A 12,427-nucleotide genomic window follows, 5' to 3' on the forward strand; every position below is an offset into this window, starting at 1 on the left:
AGGTTTTCATTTCAATTTTAAAATTTCACCTGAAAAGCATGTCAGAGTTCTTGTTTACCTACTCACTTAGTCACACGTCTACTGTCTATTAAGAGTTATTATGCGATCGGCAAACTCTAAATATCTTATGCATCTGGATTAATACATACCAATTTCGATGAGTTTTTCACAAACAGCACGTTCTTTTCCTTCTCGAACGCTTTCAAAGACCTTTCAAAGTCTGCAAAAGACGAAAATCGTCCCCCCAACGAAATGCTGCAGTCATCGGTAGCCATCTTGTTGGGTCTTTCTTCTTCCGGATTTGACTTCCGGTCGGGTCGGGTTTTTACGAGTGCGCACCCAGCAGACTCCGAATAAAGTCAAGTGATTAATCGGAGTTGGACTCCGAATAGTCACTTCGTTTTAATCTTCAAGAATAGACCCATTTTCAAATTTAATGTATGTATTTTATCAGAATTAGGTGGTACAGTGTGAGGAATTCAACGCGCGAAAGTAGATAATATAGTGGGTTTTTTTAAGAAGTTGACCCGGTCAGAGCAAAATGTCAACCGTCGCATAGCAAAGCTCACCACTGGCATACTGCATGGTCATGGCTTTTGAAAGAGCCTTTCCCCCCCCAAAAAAAAAAAAAAAATTAAGAAAAGTGTAGTTAAACGTGTATTAAATTAAATGTCTGCTTATTCAAAACTAGGTTTCAGTCGGACAGTGTATACATCTTTATTATATTTTCAAAATGCTTTCTGGCATGTCGCATAGCAGTAGCACTAGAATCTCAAATGAGTCCGTGTGTATTTTATGACATGTGTTCGCACTTATCGCCGAAGACATTAACACATAAAAAAGACATCATAATTTATGTGCCTTTGTTGGTTGGTAAAATATGTCCATGGGGTAGGTGGAGGCCGTATTTATTATATAAAATCATAGATATTAAAGATCAGAAACTGACTAAGAAATAGAATGAAACGGAACTTGACAGTTGTGAGAAAAAAACACGAAAAAATGGAACGTTACAGCTATGTTTCCATTCAGCGACGCGGCGGCGGCACGATGGCCAATAAACTCGCGATGCCGCTTGTGAATATATACATCGCTGTGAGTGTTTCCATTAAAAGCGGCGCGGCAGGCGGATTTTTGTTCTTTCTGGCTGTAGAGTTTCTGTTTTCTGTTTCGCACTTATACCGCAGTTTGCCTTTTGAAACATCGCTTAAAGTGGTGCATCGCTGTAGTACCAAAATCATCCCTAAAACAGGCATAGCAAATTTTTGTCAGTGCGTTTACGCATAAAAAACTTTCGCAGTGGTTGTACGCATCATAAATTGTCTAAACCACGAGTTTAACAAAAAAAACATTGCATAACGTCTCAACAAAAGCGTTTAACTATGCCAGCTTTTGCTCGGGGTACTTCTAGTAAGTTGGTTTTTGACCGATCTTGCGGTTGACCCCTGCATTAGTAATAAAATAGATAGCGGCACACGAAATACGCAAACTAGCGAAACGAAATAGTTTCCTGGGTAGTCAAGCTTACTAGAAGATTATTGATCGATCGGAACATTTTTTTTTTATTGCTACTGTCTTGTTAAAAACACCACGGACACTCAAACACAAACGAATTCATTCTTTGTCTACTTCTGGCAAGTTAACTACTTTAAAACGACTCATTTCACGCCAGTGTTGTAATATAATGTACTAATTATCAATGCTCTGGAATAGTGTAGCAAATAAGTTGTTCCTTTGTTGTGGTTTACATATTGTTTTGTCAAGGAGAAAAGGGTAATTATGTGTGTCTCTCTCCCTTAGTCCGGAATGCTAGAATGCGCGAGCGTGAGGAATTTTCTTTGCGAGTGTATGTGTGTGTAACAAACATGTAATACCATTCCATTGCACCATATGGCTTTTGGACCAATCAAGCACACTACATTAGGGTGTGCACGTTAAAGATCCCACGATTGACAAAAGGGTCTTTCCTGGCAAAATTGTATAGGCATAGATAAAAATGTCCACCAAAATACCCGTGTGACTTGGAATAATAGGCCGTGAAAAGTAGGATATGCGCCGAAATGGCTGCGATCTGCTGGCCGATGTGAATGCGTGATGTATTGTGTAAAAAAAATTCCATCTCACACGTCATAAATAAATCCCTGCGCCTTGAATATGTGCGCGATATAAATTGCATACAAATAAAAAAAAAATCCCTGCGCTTAGAACTGTACCCACGGACTACGCGCTATATAAGCCTCATATTGATTGATTGATTGATTCTAGGTGACCCTCGAAATGTTAAAGCGTTCAGACAAGGACCCTTTTTGTTTATCACGCAAAAATATTTGTAGATCTTTTGATTTTGGGGTAGCGCGACTCTGTTGCTGCTAGCTTTTCACTGGGAGAAAGCGACCTGAATTTCCCAGCAATGGGACAATTACGTTATACAATAATATCTAATAGATACCTTGACTTCGGGGTTGCGCGATTCTGTTGCTGCTAGCTTTCCATACGGAGGAAGCGACCCGAATATCCCAGCGATGGGACAAAGTAATGAGAAACAAATCTAATCAATCTTGACTTTGGAGTTGCGCGACTCTGTTGCTGCTAGCTTTTCATTGGGAGGAAGCGACCCAAATTTCCCAGCGATGGGACAATAAAATAATAAACAAAACAATGTAATAGATCCATTGGAGGTGACAAGAAAATATCGGTCGCATTTACGTGATTTGTAAAACAGTTATGAGGAATCAGAACGAAACTGAAATATGCATGTAGTCACTACTCTCCCTACACCCCCCCCTCCCCCCATGTAACTCATCTTATTAACATGCAACGATACAGGTACATATGTAAATAAACCGTCACCCGCGTTTCGATTTTCATTCTATCTAAAAGTAAAAGCAGGTAGTGTTATTTTGGTTTCGTTCGGATTCCTCATGGCTGACAACAGTTCTTTATTGGGCAAATCCAACCATCGCCGTCTTGTATAATTTTTTTAATTTTTTTATCCTCCGGGTAGGTATCAGCTTGGTTTCGATTCCAGGGCATTTTAAAGTTTGTCGACATCGTCTCATTAGTCCTCCGAACAATTGTTGTTTATTGAGAATGAACAGTGGAGTTGTAACCTTTCGTTGAAGCGAATCGGGAGTTCCAGTTGTAAACAATGAATCAAGTTTGTTTCACCGCCTCTGTCAAAAAGAACGGTCAGTCTCTGTCATAGGCTAGCGATTCACCGCCTAAATGCATGCTGGGAAAGATCCAAATCTTTGTCAACACCTGCTTGAGGCGCATCCTAAACATCAGATGGATGGACAGAATCCGAAATGAAGACCTTTGGCAGAGAGCTGACCAGAAACCAGCGGCGCAGCAAATTCTCCGGGGGAAATGGGGCTGGATAGGGCACACCCTGAGAAAGCCAGCATCCAGTATAACGAGGCAAGCCCTGAAGTGGAATCCACAAGGGAAAAGGAAGAGAGGCCGGCCGCGCAACAGCTGGAGACGATAAACTGAAGCAGAGATCAACAGGCAGGGGAAGACCTGGAGCCAGATCGAAAGGGCAGCCCAGGACCGTGTCGGATGGAGAATTGTCGTCGATGGCCTATGCTCCCCCGGGGGTTCATAATGGCCTAAGTAAGTAAGTAGTATCCAAAGTAGACCATTTTTTCGATTTTTTTGATAAAACACAGACAAAAACAACAAAACATCAGTTTGAAAATGGTTTTATTTACATGAATACACGTCTAAAATGACAAAAGCAGATTATTGAATGCATTCCAGGATGTTCAAAGGTGTGAAAAATGCAACAACCCAAAAAAGGTGTATGAGACCAAAAATAACTCATTTTGCCTGCCCGGTCTGCCCTTAAAGGCACAGTGCAGCTCACAGCCTTCGTTTTGCGTTTTTGTTGCAGCTGAGTGCATTTACAGTTCAAAAATCCTCCTATGGTAGTAAAACAAACCCAAAACTACCCAACGACGACATCTGTGAAGCTCGACAGTTTTTTGTTCACGCGAGTGCATAAATTAACCTAGTTATTACGTGGTGTTTGGTCGGAGTTCGATTCAACTGAGTGATTCCGGCCTCCATTTTGTTTTACACAAACTCATGATGACGTCTGACATAGTTTGCTAGTGACGTGTCTTTTTGTGCATGATGTGGTGATCTACCTGATCTAAATTTAGATCCGAAAATAGGCCAAGACCAGCCGGGTCCGAGTACGAAATTAATTCGTAAAAAAATCGCAGTTCTTGACTCTTTGGGTGCAAGTCAATGAAACTTGGTAGTTCTTCTAACGGATAGCTGCCTGAGGTATGACTAAAAGCCCCAGGGGCTCCGTGCACCTGGATTTGACAATTTCAGTACCTTTAAGAGGCATGTACGCATTTACAGCAAAATGCTGCTGATTTCGCGAAATGGGCAACGTTTTGCCAATTACGCAAAATGGGCAAAAAATGCTGCCGATTCCGCAAATTGGGCAATGCCATGAATTCGGGATGACATATGCATTCAAGTATTTACGTATTTATAGTCATGTATATTTGTTGGAATGTATGTTTATGGTGTGAGTGTGTGTGTGTGTGTGTGTGTGTGTGTGTGTGTGTGTGTGTGTGTGTGTGTGTGTGTGTGTGTGTGTGTGTGTGTGTGTGTGTGTGTGCTTATCAAGCAAATGATTTAAAGATACGTTGTTATTTTAAATACAAACGTGCCTGCAGTGTAAAGGCTTCACTTTATCCGTTTAGACTATGGCAAAGTATTTGTGGAATACGAGGTAAAATATCTATTTATAATTTTTAGGATATGAATGTTGTGCCAATCTATATACACTTTATTATCGTCTTTTCCTGATTAAACTCTGCTAATATGAATGTGTGTGTGTGTGTGTGTGTGTGTGTGTGTGTGTGTGTGTGTGTGTGTGTGTGTGTGTGTGTGTGTGCGTGCGTGTGTGTATGTGTGTGTGTGTGTGTGTGTGTGTGTGTGTGGGAGTGTGTGTACAGGCGCGCGTGCGTGTGTGCTTGCGTATGGAAGTGTATATTGCCAATTTAATTTGGTCGTATAGTATTGTTGTATTTGTCCGCTCAATTTGTATACATATATTAACTGTCTGATTTGTTACCTTTTTTGTTAAAGTTATATCTTTGTTTCAAAGCCCTCTGGGCCCAAAACAATAAAATACTTGACTTGACTTGACTTGACTTGTGTGTGTGTGTAATGGGAAAGTGAGAGCGACATGGACTTTTTTTCAGTGGCATTACTTCGCTGTAGGTGTGTCTGGTTTGTGCGCTTGACTGAAAGATTAATCAGACTTCAGCATTCTTGTTTTCTTATTCCTCTGACCATGATGAAATATAAGACAAATAAGTTATATGAATTTACCTCGTTGTCGGGCGCTGATCCCTGACAGCTCGCTGGTATGCTGCTGGTCTGTGTTGTGTCTAGCGTGATGGGGCGTGTTGTTTTTCTCTCGGCGTCAGACGTGGCTTGGCTTTTTGCAAGTACTTGGACTTGTTCCTTTGAAAGGTACGGGTCTACTTTCTGTCCCTGCAGAGTGACACAAGAACCAAACCAGTTACATGTCATGACATATTGTTGACATGTCTTTTTATTGTCTGCGGAGGGACTTTTATGCCTGACACCAGTTACGCGGCGGGATGTGTTGTTTACACGTTGCAATTATTCAGAGCAAAACATTTGGGGTGTGGTGATAATTCCGTACATCATTACGTATAGCGAACACATTCGACTCTGACTTGAAAGCACTTTAGTATCAATCTCGTAAAAATAGGGTAAGTTTTGATTCTTTTGACCACGCACTTGATGCAAATATGATACTGTGAAAGCTGAGATGTTTTTCTTGCATATCACCAGAGAGAGAGAGAGAGAGAGAGAGAGAGAGAGAGAGAGATCAAATCAAATCAAATCAAATTTTATTTTACGAGGGTTGTGGCAAAAGCAATACAAACTAGCTTCTTTTCAGAGAGGGACTACTCTAATATTATATACATATGTATATATATAAATATATACACACGTTAAACATTTACAACAGATAAACATTAAAGTAAAAGGCAGAAATACTATTCACAGGACTATATACACGTTAAACGCTTTACTTGAATTCTGGCGTAATGATTAAAATTGTGAATGTACAGAGAGAATTGAATTGAATTGAATTGAATTGAACTTTATTTAACAAGGATTAGGATTTAAGGCTACGCCTTTATTACAATCTGTCCTTGAGACACATAGATACACAATTATAAAAAAAAAAATATATATATATATATATATATATATATATAAAAAGTTAACAACAAAAGGAGGTCGTAAAACCTAAACTCGTCATGATAAAAATGACGATGATGATGATGATGATGATGATGATGATGATGATGATGATGATGATGATGATGATGATGATGATGATGATGATGAAGAGAGAGAGAGATAGATCAAATCAAATCAAATCAAATCAAATCAAATTTGATTTTTCAAGCGGTGTGGCATGAGCAATAGAACGAGCTTGTTTTCAACCATTCCTCGCCCAGAGAAAGGACTACTCTAATCACATAATTTACTCGGACATTCATGTAGAAAAAGGTAGAGAAAAACAACCACAACAGAGAGAGACAGAGACAAAGAAAAAGAGGTAAAGAGAGAGATTGAATTGAATTGAATTGAACTATTTTTTTTAAGGATTAAGATTTAGGGCTACGCCTTTTCTTACAATCTGTTCTTGGGACGCACATACACACATTGATAACATTTAAAAAATTTAAAGTTAAGAACAAAAGGAGGTAAGAGAGAGAGAGAGAGAAAGAGAGAGAGAGAGAGAGAGAGAGAGAGAGAGAGAGAGAGAGAGAGAGAGAGAGAGAGAGAGAGAGAGAGAGAGAAAGAGAGAGAATTGAATTGAATTGAACTTTATTTAACAAGGATTAAGATTTAAGGCTACGCCTTTTCTTACAATCTGTCCTTGGGACGCATAGACACACAATTATATAATTAAAAAAATTAAAAATTAAAAAGTTAACCAACAAAAGGAGGTCGGAAAACTTCAGCACGTGATAATAAAGATGACGATGATGATGATGATGATGACGATGATAATGATGATGATGATGATGATGATGAAGATGAGGCATGAAGAGCATACATATGTGGTTATTCATAAAATCAAATGCATACTATGCAGGTAATTATAAATACAAGCTGGTAGCAATCGAACATGTTGCAATAGTACAACAAAAATATGTTCAGAACATATGTTCAGAGAGAGAGAGAGAGAGAGAGAGAGAGAGAGAGAGAGAGAGAGAGAGAGAGAAAGAGAGAGATAGTGCTAGTGCATATTAAAGGTAATTTATTACTCCGACCACCACTCACCATGACAGTCTTGTGGTTCCCACATCCCGTGGCAAAGCAGCGAGAGGAGCAGTGGCTTCCTTTAGAGCGACACGCACAGTACTCACTGTCACACTGTGACTCCTCGTTGCACTGACAGCACTCTTTACACTCGCCAGTCTGAAAACACGGAAGACAATTAAGTGCTGACCTCAAACCGGATCGGGACACCCCTGTTCACCATGAAGAAGAATTCAAAAACTGGTTTGTGGTAATTAAAACTAGGCCCAATGTTAATAACGTAATCCCCCCTCCCTTTTACCCAACTGAGGTTTCTAAGAAAAAGGTAAGATAGAGAGAGAGGGAGAGAGAGAGAGAGAGAGAGAGAGAGAGAGAGAGAGAGAGAGAGAGAGAGAGAGAGCGAGAACAGAAAAGAGAGAGAGAGAGAGAAAGAGAGAGAGGGAGAATTGAATTGAATTGAACTTGATCAAACAAGGATTAAGATTTAAGGCTACGCCTTTTCTTACAATCTGTCATTGGGACGCACAGACACACAATTATATAATTAAAAAAATAAAAATTAAAAAGTTAAAAAGTTAACCAAAAAAAGGAGGTCGGAAAACGTGATAATAAAGATGACGATGATGATGATGATGACGATGATGATGATGATGATGATGATGATGATGATGATAATGATGAAGATGAGGCATGAAGAGCATACATATGTGGTTATTCATAAAATCAAATGCATACTATGCAGGTAATTATAAATACAAGCTGGTAGCAATCGAACATGTAGCAATAGTGTAACAAAAATATGTTCAGAATATACAATGCACAGCATATCTTTGACGTAATACTAAGTGTGGTAAGTCAAAAGGCGTTAAACTACTCAGACATTAAGTGGTTTTAACACATTTTTAAAAACTTTTTAATGACTTTAAGTGCTTAAAGGATGATGGAAGTGAATTCCAAACTGAAGTACCCGAAAAAGCAAGACTGGTCTTATACAGGTCAATTCGTGGAATTGGTGGGATCAAGTTGACCGACCCATATCTGTGGGTAGCTTTATTAAATAATGATGTAATGTAAATCGGCACTTTACCGTAATACAATTTATGCATGAAAATGGCTTTGTTTAACTTGAGATGCTTTTTCAGTGGAAGAAAGTTAAGCATTTTTAATTTCATATCTGTTGAGGCATTATCCTTTACTTTGGCCGAGCGACGATAGAGAGAGTCTAACTTTTTCAAGTGGACATCACTGCTGCCATCCCAGAGCGTCGAAACATAATTAATGTGAGGCATTACATGAGCATGGTGAAAAATTTCCAGAGTCCTTCTGTCGGTATATTGCTTTAACTTGGATAGGAGGAAAACGTTCTTGGCTACTTTCTTGCAAATATGCTGTAATTGTGCCTGCCACTTGAATTCACAATCAAGAATTACCCCTAAAACGCGATGCTGTTGAACTTGTTCTGATTGCGTACCAATAGTAAGATTTAGTTTGAGTGGAGAAATCTGATGTTTTTGTCTGGTTGCAATTACCATACTTTTAGTTTTTATTGGATGGACAAGCATAGCATTAGCACTATACCAGTTATTTACATCGTTTAAAGCTGTTTGAAGGGAGGACTCTATTACTGGAACAGACTTTCCACTTGAATGAAGAGAAGAATTGTCAGCAAAAAAATCACTTCTTACATTACTGTCAGAAATGTGCAGTGGCAGATCATTGATATACAGACAGAACAAGATCGGCCCAAGCACTGACCCTTGAGGCACCCCGCATTTCACAGTCTCCTCAGTAGATATTTTACAGTTTAGGACAGTATATTGAGATCTGTCCTGTAAATATGAAGCAAAAAAGTTACACACTGAACTGTTTCTGATATACAACTGTAATTTCTTCAGTAAAATTGAATGATCAACAAGATCAAACGCTTTTTTAACGTCAAGAAACACAGCACCACTGATTTCAGATCGGTTTGTTGCAGACAACCAGGTGTCGCATAGCGTGGTAAGGGCGCTGTGACAAGAGTGATTTGTTCGAAAACCAGATTGAAATTGATGGAAAAGGTTTCTGCTTTCTATGTACGCGAGCAAATGCTTGTGAATATGTTTTTCCAATGGTTTGGATCAAATGGGTAATAAGGAAATGGGTCTAAAATTATTTGGGTCGGATAAATGTCCGCCTTTATGGAGTGGAATTACTTTTGATCTCTTTAATAAACTAGGTACAGTATTTTGCTTTATGCAGAGATTATACGCATAGGTGAGTGGCTCCACAATATATGGTAGAGCTAATTTGGCCAAGTAAGGAGGAATCTTGTCAGGACCCATGGACTTTTTATTCTCAAGGCCTTCTAGCGCCTTACCTACCTCATGCACTGCCATGTCTGGAATAGTAAAAAAATCGTCCGGTTTACATTTGTCATTACAAAAATCATGTAATTTTGAGAGAGAGACTTCAAAGTCAGAATCAGGACTGTCGCATTTTGCAGATTCATTTAGCCTATTAGCAAGGGACAAAAAATGGTTATTAAAATCTTCAGGGGAGATGGTTGTGGCAGACCGATTTGAGTTCTGTTTAGATTTACCTAATATGTTATTAACAGCCCGCCAAACAGTTGCAATATCTTTCTTGTCCTCGATTAATTTATTAAAATAATTTGCTTTTGCTTGACGTGTTAATTCTGTCACTTTATTCCTTTGTTTCTTAAAGTCAGACTTCATGTTGTTTGCTTTGTAAAAATCACGCAGGGACATGGCTTCAATAATCTGTTCCGTCAACCATGGGGGAAGAGATGGATATTTCACTCTGTGGTGACGTAGTGGGGCATGCTTATCCACTATAGGATAACATATATCTAGAAGGGCGCCCAACGCTTCGTCAGCAACAACATGATTAAACACAGAGGAAAATGGTGCTAAACTGAGATCAAAGAAGAATTTGTTTTCATCAAAACGTTTTAAAGCTTCTATATTCAATAGTTGTATGGCCCTTGTGCACCGGCTTAGGCAACTTGAACGACCAAGAACAAAATATGGAATAATGGTCACTGATGCTTGAAGGTACAGTTTTCACGTTTGACACCATGGAGGTATTATTAGTGTAAATGTGGTCAATCAACGTTGATGTTGTATCAGTTAATATGGTTGAGGTGTTCACAAGTTGATGGAATCCAAAGAGAGACGTTACTGAGCGCCAGGCTGTCTGGGTTTTATGCAAATCTATGTTATGTAAAATCACCCAGTAACAAAACATTACGATTATTACATTTAATTGTATCCATCAAATCAATAAAATCGTCAGACCAAACTGAATGGGATGCGGGATTTCTATATACAAAGCCGAGGAGAAAAGAATTCGAATTCTTATACGAAATTTCGAGCCAAAGGCATTCAATACTGTTTACTTCAAATCAGCCCTGCGCTTAACAAACTTTGCTATGGAATCATGGACATAAACAGCAAGACCAGTATGTTGAACTTCCATACTGTCACGTCGGATTACAGAATAATAAGGAATCCGCAACATATCATCACAGATGCGTGAGTCTAGCCAAGTCTCTGAAATCCCAAACAAATGGGTTATGGGAGAATGTTGATTTAACAACACGCAGAGATCAGGAATTTTGTTCAAAAGATGATAAATGTTCAAGTGACCGATATTCAGTCCAGCGGCTGAAGCAAATGACGAGACACACGCAGAAGCAGACACAATATTATACGCACACACTGGACGTTGTAGAGGGAATGTTCCAGCTTTGTCAGTAAAAGCAAAAGTCCTTGTCGTCTACTAATTACACAATAGAGTTCTAAACAATGTGCTACGAAGTGTCACTGGCACGTCAGACGATGTGAAGAAGTGTTGTTACAACCGAAGGGAAAGAAACACACTCTTTCCCCAGTGTCCACGTCACGTCACACAGACAGGCAGTCCGAATACAACGCAAGGCACAACTAACAAGAGGCGAAGCCTTCAAGGCTCACGTAAGAAATCGACAAACAGTAACACAAACTCAATCACTCCGTCACACACACACACACACAGTAAGCATAGGTGACACTGTGCAAGAAAGCGAGACACTAGATCTAGATCTAGATCTAGCCTACTTAAGCCTGTCCTTAATTGAACCCGTAGTCGACTACACGAAGCTTCGCAAAGTCTTAATACCAAAAACCCGCAGCTACGGCGTGGTACTTTGACCCCAACATCGCTTCTCAAGTGTTGACATGCGAAGCTTCGCCGTAGCTCGCAACGAAGGTTTTTTTTTGTGTGTAAGCACAGTGCTTTTTGATTCAAGATGGACGACGAAATCAGACTCAATACCATAGTGAAGAATGCACTTATCGACTTTAGTCGATATCGACTAACCTCCTACCTGTATTATTTCATACTGCGATGCATTGACATGTCAAATGAAACTCGAAATCCCAGCGCTCACGCCAACTGGTCCCGGCCGTGCTCAGTCAACGAAATAGAACATGTGAACATACAATTAACTTACGTCATCATCAAGTACGTAAAGTACAATTTGTGACGTAAAGTACTCAGACTAATAAGATTTGAGACGCCAAGACATGAAAAGATAACTCTCTTTTCCGCCATAGTGCCTTCCAACTAGTCTCGGCCCGCTCAAAATAATGAGCCAAAATGACCGAGACTTTCAGTAATTCCTTCGCGTGACGTCTAACCCTCTTACGCCATAATGTGACGTCTTCAAATGACGAAATGTTAAAGTTTCTACCACAGACATACACACGCACACACACACACACACACACACACACGCACACACACACACACGCACAGACAGACAAAGTTATGATCGCATAGGCTACACTTACGTGAGCCAAAAACACAGATATAGTCACTGCACAAGGTGCAAAATCCCTTCGAACTTTATCGTAAGAGTATAAGTGCAACACAAGCTCTATTAGGTTGTATAACACTACTAGGACAATTAACCAAAAGATGTTTATCCAAGGTGACCCGGCGATCGCGCTCACGCACACATACACACACACACACTTATACTCGCGCGCGCACGCACTCACACACACACACACACACACACACACACACACACACACACACA

The 12,427-nt window shown here is 39.7% G+C and overlaps 1 protein-coding gene across 1 annotated transcript in view; it reads right to left on the reverse strand.

The window, feature by feature from the left end:
* The window catches only part of LOC138955334 (uncharacterized), a 137,036-nt gene that overhangs the window by 75,996 nt on the left and 48,613 nt on the right, over window positions 1-12,427 (reverse strand). Inside the window, exons 2-3 of the mRNA XM_070326949.1 lie at window positions 7,363-7,500; window positions 5,359-5,523 (exon numbers count right to left, since the gene is read on the reverse strand). Of these exons, the coding sequence (XP_070183050.1) occupies window positions 5,359-5,523; window positions 7,363-7,365 (168 nt within the window). The 5' untranslated portion in view covers window positions 7,366-7,500. The remainder of the gene's footprint in view (window positions 1-5,358; window positions 5,524-7,362; window positions 7,501-12,427) is intronic.

This window comes from Littorina saxatilis, unplaced genomic scaffold, assembly GCF_037325665.1.
Source record: "Littorina saxatilis isolate snail1 unplaced genomic scaffold, US_GU_Lsax_2.0 scaffold_96, whole genome shotgun sequence".
In the NCBI taxonomy this organism is placed as follows: domain Eukaryota; kingdom Metazoa; phylum Mollusca; class Gastropoda; order Littorinimorpha; family Littorinidae; genus Littorina; species Littorina saxatilis.